We start from the raw sequence: 20,019 nt of genomic DNA, 5'->3' as shown, positions 1-20,019 counted from the left end.
GATATGAATTAAAATATATTATTTAAAATGCTAATTACCTATGAGTGTTTAGGTATACAATATACGACATAATTATACCTACACGCAAGTACCTATAAGGTTAGAAAGATTTCTAAAACTAGATGTGCTAAATAAAGAAATGCATTTTTCCTCACTATATTTTCCTTCAGATTCAAATAAGTGTAATAGTAGATAAAAATAGTAGGTGGCAACCCTACACAGATCTTGTTTACAGCGCGGGGCGCGGCGTTTAGCCTGTTTCTTTATTTATCAGCATCGGGGCTGCGACATTTACATCCATAACACATACAGGATGCTCCGGTAAAGATGTTTGCGCACTTCCATACGTACAGGGTGTTTTCGGAGGCCTTCAATTGCCTTGAAGTCAGGGAAGAAGGGAAAAACAGAATCTTTCCTTTTAAAGAAATATATTTTGTTTTGGGTTCAACAATTGCATACATTATTTAGCAGCTGAAAACACCATTTAGAAATTCTCTCCGTTTCTGTAGAAATATTTAAAGGATGTCCCACATGTAGGTGCTTTGCGAACGAAACCAAATAACCCCGTAAACAGCGGAGAAAATCCAAATAATGTTCAGCCGTCAAAATATTTATCCCATACTAGGCTTTCAATACGAACACTCACCGTAAAAAACCTTTACAACATCAGGAAAGCACACAATTACATACATTCAATTACAAGAAAAGTCTCGTAACTGCATTTCGGTATGGAATCGAAAGCCTCCTATATTCGAGAGGCCGTAAACTGCGCTTACGTTACCGGCGTACCTCAGGGAAGCGTACTGGGGCCTATTACCTTCCTTGTATATGTCTGACGGCTGTATTAAGGTATCGATAGAATGTTGAGGTGGTGTTATACTTTATGGGCATGTCTCTACGTAATATGGGGTGCTGCGAGGTCTTATTTTGTCTTGTGGCTCTTGATATATAAGGTTATGTGTTTTTTGTGGCTGTGTGTAGGAATATTAACGTTATTTGGTACGGGTTATAGAATTGTTTTAGTGTTAGTAATTATTGTTTCGTAATGTTTTATGGTCAAGATTTCATTTACTGATTCTTCATACATTAAAGTACTATGAATCTATCCCTATAGGTAGAAGTTTGCTAAAAAAGAAGCTTGTATGAATGACATCGCAAAAACGTTGCAATGATTTTAAAATCATTTTCTGTTGCATTATTTTCAGGTGATTTCAGCGATCGGGAATGTAACAGCAATCTCACTGTTTGGGGCGCTATCCCCTTCGACTCTTAGTTCAGCATTATTATAATTTTAAGTGGTATTTTTATTCAATACTTTTAAAGTTATATGTTAGTTTTTAAATAAAGTTTTTAAAAACATTAAGGCCCTGTTTCACAAATAAGTTAGAACAATTTTGCCACTTTTGATAAGACATCGTGTGTTCGGTGAAATGTGGCCAGACTCGGCCCACTTATCAATTATTTATATTACTAGCTGGTCCCGCGAGCTTCGCTTCGCCTTAAAAAGTTTTCCCGTGGGATTTCCAGGATAAAAAGTAGCCTATGTTCTTTCTCAGGGTCTAGACTATATGTATACCAAATTTCATTCAAATCCGTTCAGTAGTTTTGACGTGAAAGAGTAACAGACAGACAGACAGACAGACACAGTTACTTTCGCATTTATAATATTAGTTAGGATTGTAGGTCTAGGGTCCGCCTTACGGTTATACAAATATAAATGTATGTGTTAAAAAACCGGGTCCACTGCAGCGGTACCCACGGGGACAGCTCCGTCCCTACGCAGGTTCCACTGTCACGCTCTAATTGTGCCGCGCCCGCGAGCGCTGGTCCTGTGTGGACGAGAAGGGACCAATCGAACTGATTTATTTATTCATTTATTAAAAAATGGCACACCAACAATAAATTTACAATATCATTATAAAATTATTAATTAAATATACTAATTGTTCTGTGTAAATTTATCAATTACAGGCACACACAACATTCATAATTTTAAATCAGTTTCCTTAATAATATACCTACATTCCAAGATTAAATTATCCAAGTTAAATTACAGAAATTAAATTAGAAAAATAGAAGATTTAATGGTTTAATACCCAGACCTGTCTACAGGTCTCAAATACAGGTCTGTAGTTTAACACCTGTCCTAAAATACACTCACGAACTCACGAGCAATCTAAAAGTTCCCATTACAAAATGTCCACATCAAATAACCTAAAATATTGAACTAATTTAGAATTTGATCAAAATATTTAAGTTTTTAGTTGGTGACATTCCTGATGTGCTGTTTGATTTATACTTTAAGCTTTATTATTAAGCTAGTATTTTCCAGTTAGGAGTAATTTGGTACACCCCCACAGAGAATGGAAAATATATTCTTTACTAGCTGTTCCCGCGAGTTTCGCTTCGTTTTAAAAAGTTTTCCCGTAAGAATTTCGGGATAAAAAGTAGCCTATGTTTTTTCTCAAGGTCTAGACCATATTATTATGTGTACCAAATTTCATTCAAATCCGTTTAGTAGTTTTGGCGTGAAAGAGTAACAGTTACTTTCGCATTTATAATATTAGTTAGGAAGTTAGGATTAGGATTTGTACACAAATAAACAAGACGTAGGTAAATAAAATTGTGGAGCTTATTCGAAGGTTGTCTGGACGCAATCCCTTTTATTGATGACACCGCCTTTTTCACCTATAAACCTTTGGGTGAAAGAATATTTGTGATTAAATAAGTTCCAGTGCAGGTACTAAATAATAATAAAATATAATGGATACATTGTTTCATACATAATCTAATAAGTATATCTACTTAGATGATATTATTATAGTTACATTATACAATTCCCTTACATAAAAAGCAATGGATTAATACAAAATATATTTTACATTAGACAGACAGCATAACAAATAAGTATAACTAGATGATATTATTATAGTTACATACAACATACATAACTAAAAAGCTATTGATAAATAAATAAAAAAAATATTTTTAACATTACACAGACAGCATAACACCTTCCCAAACCGTGAGTCTTGCAAAGCTTTTAAAATCCATTTAAGGTCCCCACAGATATTTCTCCATTGCACAATAAATACATACAGATATCCGTATCTGGCAGTTTCTAACAAATGTACGGGTGTTACAGAGATTTATTCGAAAAGTTAAAATTGTCAAGTTTGTACTTGGACAATGGAAAAATATAGTTTTCTTACTTTGCGCAATAGGCCTACGACTGAATATCTATGACCTCTTGCTGTGACATTATACTGTCAGAGCAACAGACAAATTATTTAATTTTTATTTATTTTATTATGCAAGACACCCTTGGTACCAATTTCTCCATTCTCGGTTAGAGCATAACCAGGGAGTAGTGGTTAACTTTTGACACATCAGATCTGTCATGAATTTTATATGGAGATGACGTTTAATTTATAAATCAAAATCCCTGTCGGTTAGATAACCGACAGTGGAGAAATTGGCACTTAGGCTCAGTGTTACATTTGAGTTAATCTACTTAAGCGTAAACTTAAGTGCTACAACGATAATTCAGCCAATCACAGCGCTCATTCCATACTCAATCTCTACTATTATTACTAACTTATATACTAACTTATCTAGATGTTCTCAGCTGTGAAACTGACAGTTAGCAGGTAGGTAGATATAAACAAAATATACAATAAAAATATATAAAAGAAATTTATGACGACCGAATGGCGTAGTGGTTAGTGACCCTGACTACTGAGCCGAAGGTCTCGGGTTCGATTCCCGGCTGGGGCAGATATTTGTTTAAAGACAGATATTTGTACTCGGGTCTTGGGTGTTGATATTTATATTTAGTATCTATCTATCTATGTATTTGTGTAGATATATCAGCTGTCTGACACCCATAACACAGGTTCTGCCTAGCTTGGGGTCGGATGGCCGTGTGTGAGATGTCCCCACATATTTATTTATTTATTTATTTATATTTATTTATTTATTATAATAATTAAGACATAGAAAAACATAATTAAACTATATAAAATATATATTTAAAAAAATAATTATATAACAATATATTTATACCACATTTTACATTAAGTACCTATATTATCTTTTCGTAAATGTTTGAAAACATTGGGTTCGTTTGAAGTTAGCATTTTTCGAGACGAACTTTTTCATTGCTCCAGCCTGACTGTATTAATTAACTAATAAGGAAAGCCGAAAGTTGTGTCACAGGAATGACACTAAAGTAAATAACACCATTAATTAGGTACTAGAGGTTTAAAAAAACCTACTCAGGACACCACGGACACTAGTTTACCTTATTCCTTTTTTATACTTAGAAAATTATAGTCATATTATTTTTAAAATATTCTTTGTGTTGCTAGTCGTTTTTTTTTTAATTTAAAACAATAAATAGCAGTTCACTGTCCAGGAATCGAAACTGGTTCTTCTGAAGCTTCTATTTATGTTCTATAATAAATATTTACTGAGATCAGCAATCAAACCCAGCATCCACCTTAGTTATTCTAATGAGCGCGCTAACATCTGTTTCGGATCGGATTAAAACATTATTCCGAGTGACTGCAGCCGGCGTCTACGCTCAGAATAACAATTGTTTTTCAAAGATTACGATTATATTTTGTACCAACCTAGGTACCTATAGGTAGGGGAGGTAGACTGAAGGTTTGTTTGTTTTGTTTGCTGTTGGATCTTATTTGACTGTGTTCACAAATAGTTAAACGTGAGACGTAACAGGATGTAGTGTTGGACGCCCTCCTGTCCGCTGGACTGACGACCATAGGCGGGTAGCCGGTAGTGGTTGGATGAGGAAGGCCGAGGACCGAGCGCTCCTTGGGAGAGGCCTATGTCCAGCAGTGGATGATTATTGGCTGATGATGATGATGATGAACAGGATGTCTTTTTTGCTCTAAACAATGAGGCCGCCGCTTTGTACTGTTTTCTTTTTATTTATTTTATTCTTTATTGTACAAATATTACAAATAAAAGCACAAAGGGTGGAATTAATACTTTTAAGTTTTGTATTTTTTTGTATTTTTGGTTATTAACCGAACACACTGTCTCTAAGTTGACTCAAATTTATTAATTAACTATATAATATATCTTTATGTTCAACCGGATGGCGCATTGGTTAAAGGCGAGAGTCCCGGGTTCGATGCTAACGGTGCAGTATCGGTTCTCCAGCGGGAAATTTTAAAATATACAATACAATACAATATAACTTTATTAAAAAACACTCACAACATACATTAAATAACAAAAAAGGAGTAAGCACAATAGGCGGCCTTATCGCTAAAATCGATCTCTTCCAGGCAACCTTTGGGTGAATGAAAGACTCATGGAGTAAAAGAGAAGGTGTACACGTATTGCATTTAAATAAAAGTACTAGTGATATTTAGACAATATATACTATCGCATGACTACTAGTTATTGTTATTATACTCACCAAATTTTCAGTATTGTGTATTGTGATTAAATCCGACTTTTTAGTTTTATAAAAAATGCGGTCAATTTTCTCTACCAGAGTCTTGATGTTGTGGACAAAGTGGAAATATGCCGTGGACTGAAAGGAGAAAAGTTCAGTTTGTGATAAGTAATATTATGATTCGCAGCTATCGCTTGTCTCAATATAATTATGTAAAGTATTGTAAAGTTAACCATGGTCCATCACTATGACAAAGAATGTGGATTTGAAATTTTCGAAACACATAGCGACATCTAGTGTCGAGTAGCAGATACTAAATAATATGAACAATCTATTAGACCAAATTGTTCGTTACATTTTCGAATAAATGTAGGTTTATTAAGACTCATTTGTAGTATATTTTTATTATAAGATAGGAACCATGGCCCTGAGTGCGAGTTTTTTAACCTATCGAGAAGTGAAATCGAAACGCAAATTTGTATGGCGTTTTAGACACGCCACCTAGCGGTAAATAGCTGTACTAGCTCCGCGCCATACAAAATCTGCGTTTCGATTTCACTTCTCGATAGGTTAAAAAACTCGCACTCAGGGCCCATATCGGTTTTCGTTAAAAAGTAGGATCGAATAAATTAGCAGATACACAAATGGAGCTTAATATTGTAGATCCAGTAGTGAGCGATCGAAATAATAATAATAACCATAATGATTATAAGTAACATGTTTTATTGTATTTTAAGAAAATTACAACATGATGTTATTATAATGATACTTTGTACGGGTGCTGCCATCTATTAGTGTTTTTGTTACACTACAATGACTGGATTCTAAGGGGGAACCATTGGTATGGTAAGGTAAATATCTCTTCCTTCTGTTACGTAGTTACATCTTATAGTCCTAGATGGCGCATATCATAATTCATCAAATAAGATGGATTGTCCAACATACATAAACAAAGAAAAAAACAGTCCCCATTTTGTTTACTATCAAACCGTTTTAAGTTCATCCTAAGGACAACCATTATTGAACTTACCCATGAATAAGGTCACAAATCTTCTAACCGAACTAATTCAAAGTAGTTAAAAGAGCTCAGTGGAAGAAGTTTGCACTCCATCTTGTTCATCGCGACGCATCACGTCCCCACTACTGAGACACGGGTCTCCTTCCAGTGAAGGAAGGGTTTTAGGCCTAGTCCACCACGCGGGCCTAGTGCTGGTTGGTGGACCCCAACACAAGCAAGCTTGTGCTGAAAGAGTTTTCGGATAAGTGAGCAACCCGACTGTCAGATGTTTTCAAGCCGCCCGAAGGCCTCTGACCAGGCTTAACGACTGCTGCCGAAGCAGCAACCATCTAAGGTCTACCCGTAATCTTCCACTGCTGGATCTAGGCCTTTCCCTTGGAGCGACACACCTAGGCCTTCCTCACCTCATCCTCATCCAGCTATACCGACTACTTTTCTAAGGTTATCAGTAACCCTCGTCATACCAATTTTAGAATAGAGCGGTATTATACGATTGACACGTCTATCTACTTGTACCGGTAGCTCTAGAGAATAATACAGGTTGCTGTAAAAAAATTAACATTTTTTTTAAGAATGATCCGCTGTGTTACCTCTATTCAGCTTAGTATACCTCTTTTTGCAACACTCTGTATTATTGAAACTTCACATAAGTGCAGAATGAATCAGAAAAAATTATAACAACCAACTAAAAAATCATCATCAGCCAATTATCATCCACTGCTGGACATTGGCCTCTCCCAAGGAGCGCCACAACACTCAGTCCTCGGCCTTCCTCATCCAACCACTACCGGCTACCCGCCTAAGGTCGTCAGTCCAGCGGGCAGGAGGGCGTCGTTCGTTCAACTAAAAAATAACACTTCCTAAACTGGCTTAAACTAAGTTGTGAAAGCAAGGAAATTCCTTCGACGAAAACGAACCGTTTCGCAAAAATAAAACCGTTTAAAAATGTCTCCCTCGTCTTGCGCGCTTTCAAAACTAATCTGGACCAACCCGAAACCCCAATACAAAAACATCAGATAAACCCCACACTCACCACAAACATACGACCTTTTGCCTCTAGCAAACCCACCAGCGTAAAAGTAGTATACCATTTTTAATCGAGATCAAACATCCTTGTTACTACAAAACGTCGTATCCTTTACTCCTTCGACTAAAAACCACACAACTATACTCCCTTTTAGAGTTGAGGCGTCTGAGAGAAAAAGTAGTATACCAATTTGTGTTGCCAATGTTAAGAAAGGTATAAGCGCCAGGCTTTTTGTATGAAGTGGGGTCCTTTCGCCGGTAAATAGGAAATGGTTGTAAGCATTAGCAAGCAACTGGTGTCTATGTAATATGGGTGAACCAGTGTTGAGATCGTGTGGAGAATGTTTAATGGTTGCGTGTTAAATATGTGGATCTTATGTTTACTAATACTGACTTGGTACACGTGGTAATAATTTAGTTTGGTAATTTACTATAACTTATTAGCTGATAATTTACTATTCCTAATAAATACCTATCATGGTCTTTAACCTAAATAATTAATTTAATTAAGTAGATAGTATAATGCAAAAGGGAAGGACGTACTTAAGTAAATTTTGTTCTACGACTTTGGATAGTTGCGAATTCATTTCCTAAAGACATAGAGCATTTTACAGCACCCTGTATAGGAGGTAAGTATATAATATTTTACGTAAGTAGGTACTTAAGTATACATATTAGTATTCTATTAGGTACTTAATAAACTTATTTTTTGTAACTAAACCCATAACACCCTTAATAACAATAAACACAAATTAAACTGCCCTTCTGGATCACTTCATAACAAAATTACATTGACTTTCCGTCATTGAGCACTATCAACAATTTTCGTTGTGATTACATACATAAGTATCTGTAACTTAATGTAAGTTACTTAACTATTCAACTTAACACCTTAATCGCTGGTTATAAAGCTCAAACCTGCACAGGAGCTAGTCTTTGCAATACTAAGATGCAATTACTTACAAGAGTGCAAAAATTCGCGTTCAGTCGTTAACGCCTTATTAGTTCAGATTTAGGAGTGATTTTGGCTTGTTACCTTGTTTCTTGACATTGGTATTGGGTGTTGATAGTAGTATTTGTTGAACTGGCGGCAAAATACTGACCTCTCCCAACGCATAGTGATGGGCCTTCGCAATACACTGACTTGTCGATAATCGGATACTGACCTATGAATGGTCAGTAAGACCATAGAATAATGAGTACTAGTACAACTACTTCTGTACTTGTTATTCTATATGGTAAGACTTAGATAGAAAGAATATTCTAAGAACAAGAGAACAGAAGTTACTCTAATAATATATTATGCTAACACAATATGAATAAAAATGGCGGTATTATCGCTTAAATTTTTTGAAGCCAATTTTGGGTGGGTTGAAGGGTATAATATTTTATAATGAAAGAGATAAGCTACCTACAACAATAATTATTTTATTTATTAGAATCTGAATTACCTAACTATTTTCACTTCACATTTTCCCATGGGAATTCCGGGATAAAAAGTCGATGCAGGCTTTCAGCCAACAACATGCCACATGTTCTTTTTACGTGAATTAGTAACACACATTCAAATACTTTCCTCATTATAATATTAATTGGATATGTGTAGATTCTTGCTTTAAAATAATAAAAAAAAAACATAATAATAATAATAATAATATGTGGGGACATCTCACACACGGCCATCCGACCCCAAGCTAGGCAGAACCTGTGTTATGGGTGTCGGACAGCTGATATATCTACACAAATACATAGATAGATAGATACTAAATATAAATATCAACACCCAAGACCTGAGTACAAATATCTGTCTTTAAACAAATATCTGCCCCAGCCGGGAATCGAACCCGGGACCTTCGGCATAGCAGTCAGGGCCACTAACCACTACGCCATTCGACCGTCATAATAATTATAATATATAGTGTGTGAAATTTTAGTGCCAAAACATGGTATAAGTTCATTGTTTTGTTGATCGTATCAATCAATCATAATTATCTATAACTCACTAATCAGTAGGAGGCACAATATTTTGGGGTTATGTAACTTTAAGTTTTGTTTTGTTGTTGCCAGGACGATAAGTCGATAACGATATTGAGATATCGGGTGAATCACATCAAATTAAAATTAACACGTATATTATATATACCTATTATGTATTTGAACGTAGCACAGTGGATGGAAAGGTAAACAATAGTGAATGGGACCTAACTGGGAAAGGTCAGATCCAATTAGCTTTACATAAGTTGCAATAATTCAAATAAAAACATCATATATGACAAAACAACTAGTTAGACTACATAATTATGAACTTTATGATAATTGGGAAAAACACCTAGGTGGCTTAGATATATTTATAGCACATAAGTTTGGTCCTTTCGGTATCGCTACTAATAAAATATCATAAGCAATGCTGAAGTCACCAAATAAAAAATACCTACCTATTTCAAAAGCAAAAACATTTAGTAACTAGGCAAACGCAAACATATTTCAAATGACAATGGGCGTTTTGGGACCTATGTCCAAAAAAGATGAGTCATACATCGTTGGATAGCTCTTTTCAAGTGAGCAAAAAAATATTATGACGACAAATCCGTCCATTCTATTCTATTCTATTCTCTGTGGGGGTGTAAGTACCTGCACCTGGCTCTCTCGAGTGGAACCTTTGTGCATATCCCCAAGGTCTAAACTGCCTTCCTAAGCTTGGACCATTTCCCACCACGCTGGTCCACTGCGGGTTGGTGGGTTCACATATCTAGACGTGCTAAATCTAGATATGCAGGTTTCCTCACGATGTTTTCCTTCACCGTAAGAGCGATGGTATACATTGTACTTAAGTTAAAAGAACTCATTGGTACATCAAATCCGTATAAGTTGTCCATTTTGAAATATATTCGTCGGAAGGAAGTATTTTTCTATGGGATTGCACTTTCTCTCCTGATGACAGTTAGGGCGTAATACACGTAAACACGTATTATTAAAATAGGAGAAATTACTTTCAACTGGTTTTATTTACTGAGATAATAAACAAATATAATATTATAAGAAAGATGATGATTCTGTAATAAAAAATAAAAATGAATGTGAAAAAATAACAAAAACATTAAAATTACAGAAATAACATATAAAAACTTTCAAGGTACGATTATTCTAATTGGACAGTAAATCAGGACTGGCGCTTCCGTTATTCATATTCTGCAAAAAAATACCTTTTCAACGACGTATCACTCGTTTCTATTGGTGATGGTCCCAGCTTCCATACATTGGTGCCCATCATCATTTAAATAAGTATATTTTTTGGAAATAAATTGTTATAGTTTCAGAATAATGTTCTTGGTATTGGTATGATGGTAAGATAAACGGCCCATTTTCAAACCGACAGTAGTTAGTAAAAAAAATAAGAATATAAATAAAAATACAAAAATAAAATTTTGCATTTGACTTTTGCCATAGGTATTGCTATCGACATTTGACTCTTTCCCATCCCTATCCCGTTCCCGCCATCACCTAAGACTAAAAGGCATTCCCCAAAGCACAGTTTAGTTAGCGTGCAACAACACAACATGTTTTCAACATAAACTTATCTGAATTCGCGATAAATATCGAGAAATTAGGCTATTGGCGGCAAATAAAAAACAAAAGCGAGTGGCGGATTTATCATTTGACGTTTGGATGTTTGCGCGGCAGCTGTCTGTCAAGTTTTTTTTTTAAATTCGTGCGTTTTGCTGCAACGGGTCGACTTGTTTAGTGCCAGTGCTGTTTAAGCGGAGAAAAAGTTATTATTCACTCCAGTGCCTGTACATACTCACGTAACTTGTTCAGGTATGCCGATAATTACTATACTGTACCTACTTATGAATTCAATCACCTTATGCAGCATGTTACAGAAAAGGATATGAGTGCCGAAAGGGACTTAGGAGCTCACAACTTTTGCTCTACGACTTTTAATTTTTGTTACACGGGATAGTTATCGATATCGATAAACTCGCGTATTTTATGGCAAATCGCGATATAGTGACGTTTATACACGTCGATAAGGAACCCGTGTAGTGGCAGCAGAAGAAATTATGTCTAATCACTTGCAAAGTCAGCATTACTTCGCCAGTAGACATAGACAAACAAAACACTTTCTGTTTCTGCTAAGAATAGCGAAAGTCGTGGTTTTATGTTGGATATAAGTACCTAAGTATAGTGACACCAACATAGATGATTCTATTGAGATTGAGAGCTTAGATGAACAATATTCAAACAAGATGGTGTGTCTCATATAACAACAAAGCCAAAAACTGACGCATTCTGTTTACTGTCAAGGCGTTTTAAGCTAAATGACAACCACTTTGGTTGCACTAAGTCACAAATCTTCTATCCGATCTAATCCTAACTATCCTATCTTAATATTATAAATGCGAAAGTAACTGTGTCTGTCTGTTACTCTTTCACGCCAAAACTACTGAACGGATTTTAATGAAATTTGGTATACATACGATCTAGACCCTGGGAAAGAACATGGGCTACTTTTTAACCCGGAATTCCCACGGGAAACTTTTTAAGGCGAAGCGAAACGCGCGTGAACAGCTAGTTCAAAATAAGATCTCAATGGTGGAAGTGGGGTGCTAGGTATTTGTCGAGACGTTTCTTTTGGAGAACCCGCGGTATAAACCCACTCTTATCACACGCAAGTTATACGTAAGTTCGAATATTTCTGGATTGAACGAGTCTTGCTATATTATCATCGTGTTGTTTGACCTGTCACCCCCCTGGGAGATAGCCGGTCGATTCACAGCGTCAGTTTCATTAATATCTCTTGTTTCGAAGTGTTTCCAAGTGTTTTAACGTTGTTGAGTTTTCCTGGCGGTTTATTTGGAACCTATTGAAAATGGGTAAGAACGTTTTCCTTCTTTCGTTTTAAGGCAATCGGTAATGGTCCGATTTTCGAATTTGCCCCCGAATTCATAGAACGAATTATCAGTTTACATGAGGCTTGCAAACTTAACGTGAAACTCGAATATTTACTTTCTGTTTAACACAAAGAGTCGAAATTTGAAGAAAGAATTTTTTTGACACACTGAAACAGAAGAAGAAAAAACATCAAAATAAAGAGAATACTTAATAAATATACAGACCAAACAAAACAAACAAAGGTTGCTGTCTAGAGAGGCAAAACTACACCAGATCAGCGTATGCTGTAACTTTGAGTGTCACGATAACGCTTGCAAACATCATGAGCCCTATATGTAGGTATAGCCCCATAATCAACCACTATTGGACATAGGCCTCTCCCAAGGAGCGCCACACTACTATGTCCTTGCTGGTCTTCCTCATCCAGCCACTAACGGCTACTTTTCAGTTGGCCGAAGGGTGTCCCGCGCTTGCCTATTCGTGGTCTCACACTAGTTTACCCCACCAGCCATCGGTTCTTGGCGTATCATCATCATCATCAGCCTATGTCAATCCACTGCACTATAGGCCATGTTTGGCGTATTGGAAAAATCACTTCATGAAAATAATTAGGTATAATACGATTGCCTATTTGTAAACACTTATGCGCTGCGTTGCTGACGCAATATACTGCGTGTCAACAGAGACCTCATTGAAAACGATTTTTATACGGGGTGCAATTTAGTCAGTGATCGAGCCAAAGTAACAAAGGGATTTCAACTTCTCCTGATACTTGGCTTTCAGTGGTTACATTTTCAAACTGTAAATAAGCATTGTCACTGATGGCATGGTCCTAAGGATGCATTGTTTGTACCAATTAATAAAGTCACAAATCTTCTAGAATTGCGGTGGTATTTGTCGAGACGTTTCTTTTACACTCCATCTAGTTCGTATATTGTTTATCTAAGCCCACAATGTTTCCGCAGAAGCAGCCATGGACATAGAAAATGCCAACTGCAAGCTGCGGGTCTCTCAGTGTACAGACATGGAGATATTGCCCATAGAACGACCGATCAAGGTTGACAGGTGAGGGATTGTACATAGCATGCACATAAGGTACTTATGTAATGAGTCTGTTGGTATGTGGCTAGCCCTTAGTGCCTGTGTTCTACGGCCAGGCTGTTTATTCGTCTTATTTAAGTACGTATTCTATTCAGTCGTATGATTAGAAAGATAATAATAGAGATGAAAAATGCTAAAGTTTGTTAGTGAATTCTCAAGTCTTCTGTTTAGTAGTTGTTTATTGAGTAAGATAATATAGGTATTATATATTAAGATACTTACTTAATAATAAATACTTTTACTAAGCGAAGTATTAACTATCTTACGGTAAAAAAACTGTTTCACTCAACTGCTACAAGTAAAGTTATGTTTAGCTTCTGTTTTTCCATTGTTTATTGAGAGATACTTACCTAGGTATTTCGTCTTAAAATGTTTTCTTTCGGGTATTCCCCGCTAGAATGGATATAAATAATCATTAACAACTTTATTTAGATTTTAATCGTTATTTTTCTAATATCTAATATTAGAAGTAAGCCGACTGAAATTTAGAGTTATAAATCTTAACCTCTACGTGTGAAGATAACAGCCTAATGAAAGTACCATGAGTAGGTACACTAGGTACCAAGATACCTACTATATAGATACTATCTCTTTGTTTTGACAGAAATTTAATCTTGATAATCCTTAAATTTTCGACAATAGATTATTTTTTTATTTTAATTTATATTAGGTAGTAATAAGAATTTAGTTTTTACGCAGCTGCAAAATAAGTTACGACGAAACATTGTATAGAAATTGATAAGGATGTTTTTAACTGTCCATCCTTGGGAGTTGGGTTGGGGATTTTACACAACAAACCATTTACACTTGTCCAAAATTAATAATGCACATGCAGATCTTCACACCCGAATCATTAAATCGTAAGAGCCATAAAAAAACATTTGCATTTTGCACCTTGTTCGAAAGAAATAGGAGTCAATATCATGTGTCACATAATCGAAAACAACCGATCTGTCAAAGATTTCTATGCTCCCGTTATCATAGAACGGTTACCAACGATTTGGTATGTTCAGTTACAAAAGGTTGGTAAAGTGTCCATGTGACAAGATTTTAGACATTTTGAGCTATACAAAAAAACCCTCAAAATTCACTCGTATGTCTGAGGCCTACATGGAAAATAATAGTTTAGAACGCATTTTCAGCCAACAAATAATTTCTGCAAATGCTATGCAATAATGTTATTATGAAATACAGGAATTCTGACATGACTTACTTTCATGAAAGCAATTTCCCCAATTAACTTCATAATGGCTACATACCTACTAGAGTTGCAAAATAAATAATAATTGGATACGCATGTTGGGTATTTGAAGATTTTGCTGTAAAAACCGTTGATACAGAAAGAAAAAGAGTATTTATCACAAATGCCCAGTGTTTTCTAAAGCCCCAAGAAAGCTGAACCGTGAAAGATGACTTCAACACGCACCGATTGCTTAACAGCTCTAATTTTATTGTTTTTTGTAAAGCTAGAGAAACCCGATATCTAAGAATGGGTGCCTTAACGGAGTCTCCATCAATAAATATCAACTGTACAGTACAACTTAGGGTGCGTATTGCGACGTATAAAAACGAAATGTATAATTTCACATTAATAACGTTCACAACATATAATGAACGTTACGTATAACAACAAAATCTATATTTTCATAAGGTATAAGATTCAATTGGTATAACGTACATTTTATATAATATCAAAATATATAATACTTACGAGGACTAATATCAATTCGTATAACGTACATTACGTATATCGTTTAAAAAATATAAACTATCATTTAGTATAAAGTTCATAAAACATACAATAACATAATCTGTGTTTAATTACCCAACACCGTCAAACCCCTTAGCACCAAAACCTAAAGATAGGTGCGACGACGAGCAAAGCGAGGAGGAGCGTGTTAGGTGCACATGTTCGTCGAAACCAAAGCGGAGCGCAGCGAAGCGGAGCGGAGCGTCTCCCCACATAGCGTCAATAATAATAATAATGTCATAACCCCTAGTACCAAAACCTAAAGATAGGTGCGACGACGAGCAAAGCGAGGAGGAGCGTGTTAGGTGCACATGTTCGTCGAAACCAAAGCGGAGCGCAGCGAAGCGGAGCGGAGCGTTCCCCCCACATAACATCAATAATAATGAAATTACGATAGTACAATATTTTATACTTTTTGTGCATTATACATAATGATAATTATATCCGTTGTAGAATATATGTTATAAACGTTATGCATTTTAATCGTTATATCAATTGAAATTATACTTTTTGAACGTTATTCTTTACGAAATTATGTATTTAGTAATTATGCCTTTCGTTTGTTATGTACAGTGATCGTTATACTTAATAAATTTATATCATATGGGCGTATAACTTGTGAATGTTATACCATTCGTTTTTATACCTCGTATTACTTACCCTACAACTTACACTTATGTATTGCAATACCTAAACCATAACCATATATCCTAAACCAATACACTCGCTTTAGTGATAAGATCGCCTTTTTTGTATCTATGTGATTGGATATAAGCTTTGTAAATTCTGTTCTTGTGTGTGTACAAATAAAGAATATTCTATCTAATATCTACACATTCAGCACACCCTGAGCAGTCACTGACTGAGAACTACTGGCTAATCTTTGCAACACGGTGAGACGCTAAGAAGAAAATAATAGTAAGAAAACCTAAAAAATTACTATAATCTTGTTTCAGAGAGATAGACGGACTAGAGAAGCTGGTGGCAGAGCTACACAGGGTGTTCTCCCACGACCACGTCAACGTACAGGATGTGCAGAAGCTGATGACCGGCTACAGCAGCGACCCCAAGCACTGGAAGAAGTACGCCAAGTTCGACCGGTTCCGGTGAGTAAAAATTAAAACTAATCTTCAGTATTGTAAATACACAACATCATACACTCTCGAGCAATGAAAAAGTCCAACTTACAAATTGTCGACACCAAATGACCCCAATTTTTTTCTATTTATTTTGTTTAAAATTTGATCAAAATAACGTTATTTACTTTTTAGTTGAAAAATAAGTATTCAATATTGTCATCAAGCTAGCCGTTTCTGTTTAGGAGTATTATTATAATTTTTGCTATTGTCACTAGAACTTTTTCATTGCTCTCGAGGCCGCGCGATGCTAAACTTTTGTCACGTCTTGACGCGCGCGTCTTGCACCCCGTGCTAGCCCTCCAGCTAACCGTCTCTCCTAACCCTGCCACCTTCCTTCACCCTTGCTACACCCGCAACCTAGTACAATCAACGTCATGCCAGGACAGTTTTTTTGCTTTATTTTGTAGTGACACTCCATCTTGTTCGCATATTGTTAATCTAAGCTCCTACCCCTTCCAGCTACGCCCGCAAACTGGTAGACGCTGGCAACGGCGCCTTCAACATCATGATCCTATGTGTGGACACATTCATTCTCATCAGGCTCATTCTCATCCACTTTAGCAGTCAATGCTGACGACGACGTGGCGGGACTTGCCAAAAGGTCACAAGGTTTTATCACGACGTGTGCGTCTTGCGCCCCGTGTTTAGCCCTCCAGCTAACCGTCTCTCATAACCCTTCCTCTACCGTTCCAGCTACACCCGCAACCTAGTAGATGCTGGTAATGGAGCCTTCAACATCATGATCCTGTGTTGGGCCGGCGGCCACGCGTCCGCTATCCACGACCATGCGGACTCGCACTGCTTCATGAAGATGCTGAGCGGCAGCCTTGAGGAAGTCAGGTGTGTAGGCAATGGAGACATAAATAATGAGCTTAGATCTGTCTTAGATCAGTAATGAAAGAGAAAGAAAGAACATTCATTTCACACATTGAAACAGAACAATGAAAACAGAATAAGAAACAAAATATGAACAAAATAAAGAAAATAATACAAAACAGAACAACCAAAACAAACAAAAGTTTATGTCCAGAGTGGTGAATTGGTGCGATCCTCCTAAAGGTACCACAGACTTGGGGTCACCACCGCTGACCACTGGCAGTTAACAATCCTTAAGCTGCGTCGCTCGCTTGTCAAATCTGATGTAACTTGTATGGATCTGAACGATGTTTCAAAGGCGAGCGACGCTGATTATGGATTGTTTATTGCTTATGTTTCCGTGGTGGTAGTGGTACAGTAGCTGGAAGTCTGGTAAAACTAGCGACAAACTGTCAGTTCTGCCTAAATTATAACTACTTACTAACTGTTTATCGTAATCCCCTTCTAATGAAAGCAATAAACATAACTGATGCAAACCAAAATCACAATTTAATCATCGCTTTTACAATAATATTTACACATTGAGGACATTTAGCTTATCTAAATGTTGTCTCTACCGAGATTATTTATTGAATTCTTAAAACGAAAACAAACGACTTTTCTAGTACTTAGGTATATTTACTTACGTATTATGTATGACTTTGTTTATAATACAAACGATACTAAATTAACTTACATTGTAAGAAAAAGTGATGGTTGTTATTGTAATCAAACCGTTCGATTTTAAAATCCATACTTTATATCTCTTTATGCTGAAAATAGCATGCTTTTATATCATCTAAACATACATAATGCCTACAACCTATATACCTAGTGAACCAAGTAGGTGTCCAAATAGGCAATATACGAAGCCATAAACCTCTCCGTTCATAAAATTTACACCGACTCTGTCTTCTCCTTTCAGATACGACTGGCCAGACAACGTACAGCCGGAGGTGTTAAAAAAACTAAAGAGCACAACAAAAGCCCGCAGAAGATGCTGTTCAGAAAGCGAAGACAAATACCTGAGCAGCAAAATGAACGCACTCAACATGAACTGTCAAAATGACAGCTGTCACAATTTTGGCGGAAGCATAGACAACGATCATGCTGAGAACGGAAACGGAAATGTGGAAAAAGAAAATGGAAGCCATTGCAAAAATGGAGAAGATCGCCACGAGGTCTACGAAGCACAAAACATGGTAGAAATTGGACGCACTCGGTTAGAAGTTAACGATGTCTGCTACATTAATGGTGAGACTTTAGTATTTAGTTAATAATCTTCATCATCATCACAATCATCATCATCAGCCTATAGTCCATAGTATAATAGTCCACTGCTGCACGTAGGCTCTCCCAAAGAACGGCACTGGATGCGATCTTTAGCTTTCCGCATCCAATCATAACCAGCCACCTTTCGCAAGTCGGCACCCCATAGTTATTATTTAATAATGATCCTAGACATTTATGTGGGCACCCGACAGCCCCCGAGTACACAGCGATTAGGCGGAATTTCTGATCAAGTAGTTAATGTATAATTGTATATATTTAGTTGAGGTACTCATACATCTCATAGTGGGTGATAGAGGGCTGCTGATGATGATGAATGGATCATACCTACTTAGATTTACCACAACACCCCCTACTAACTTGGACAACTTCAACTTCAACATCCATCCACTATAATTATATGCCTTTATATTTCCATTGTCTATGGTCTCTAGACGCAATGTAGTCTACTGGACCCAGCGTCTCTCACTGTCACTATCTCGATCAGATTATCAATTAGCGTTAGTTAATAACCCGTGAACCCTAATTTGCAATTTAAATCATATTTTCACTAACAAGCAGGAGTGTAATTGAGCATATTATCAAATTAAAATGTATTTAATCCGTAATGTTTTTCTAAGTAAACACATTTTCTTGCCTAAACCTCTCCATTCTACTCCAGGCTATCAATTTAAATTCAAGCTTCCCTGTAATCGTTCTTAGAGATAAAGCCACCTATTGTTTATTGATAATTTTTCCTTTCTTCTATTTTGATGACATATTGTTGTCTATTCTATTCCAGACGCGCTCGGCCTCCACCGCATGGAGAACCCTTCGCACGTGGATGCCGCCGTCTCCCTCCACCTCTACTGCCCGCCCTTCGACAGCTGCCGAGTCTTCGACGCCAGCACCGGCAAGCCCACGCAGGTGTCTGTGACCTTCACCTCTAAGTTCGGGAAGAGGATTAAGAGGGTGAGTTGCTTTTGTTTTTTCACAAATATTGGCCATACTAGCATAAAGGCCTTCACACAACTCTGATAGATGTTGCGCTGCAGCTGCATGCACCTAAGCCGTAGTTACTGCCTTAAGACCTCAGTGCTATCTTCATAACTCTATGGACCAAATCGTTGACCTCTGACTTGTGTCTGGGGATAATTCAGTAACCTTTTCACTGCAATATTTACAATTTCAAATATTTTGTGTCTAACACAAATAGTTTAGATGATAAGTAGTTATTTTCTGGTTACAACACCAAATTAATGATTTATTTTTATTTTCAGATGGATGAAGTAATTGAAGTAGCCGACAGTCAACAGTGATGTAGATGACGATTGCCATGGACTGCATAAATATTTCGTATACGCTAGTGGCATAAGAAATTATATTTAATACTAATAAATCTTACTGATCTATACGGAATAGTATAATAATTTTATTGTCTGTCCAAAATAAAGTTTTACGATAAGGGGAAAGAATCCTTATAGTTTATCTAAAAGTCCAATAATGTTGTGGAACTAGGTTTAAGTGCATTGATTTGTAT

General features: G+C 36.5%; 1 protein-coding gene across 2 annotated transcripts; it reads left to right on the top strand.

Annotated features, from left to right (window-relative positions):
* Positions 1–10,995: 10,995 nt before the first annotated feature.
* Positions 10,996–19,900, top strand: LOC105392890 (cysteine dioxygenase type 1). Of its 2 annotated transcripts, none has more exons than XM_038112487.2 (7): positions 10,996–11,288; positions 13,331–13,430; positions 16,173–16,322; positions 17,049–17,195; positions 18,136–18,464; positions 19,282–19,451; positions 19,760–19,900. In XM_038112487.2, the coding sequence occupies exons 2-7, from the start codon at positions 13,339–13,341 to the stop codon at positions 19,796–19,798; spliced, it is 927 nt and encodes a 308-aa protein (XP_037968415.2). In that variant the 5' UTR covers positions 10,996–11,288; positions 13,331–13,338; the 3' UTR covers positions 19,799–19,900. The 2 variants fall into 2 exon arrangements, with proteins under 2 accessions (XP_037968415.2, XP_037968410.2); XM_038112482.2 differs by lacking the exon at positions 10,996–11,288 and adding an exon at positions 11,988–12,346.
* The last annotated feature ends 119 nt before the right edge of the window (positions 19,901–20,019 follow it).

Source organism: Plutella xylostella, chromosome 2 (assembly GCF_932276165.1).
Source record: "Plutella xylostella chromosome 2, ilPluXylo3.1, whole genome shotgun sequence".
Classification (NCBI taxonomy): domain Eukaryota; kingdom Metazoa; phylum Arthropoda; class Insecta; order Lepidoptera; family Plutellidae; genus Plutella; species Plutella xylostella.
This window is presented reverse-complemented; position numbering and strand designations above follow the sequence as displayed.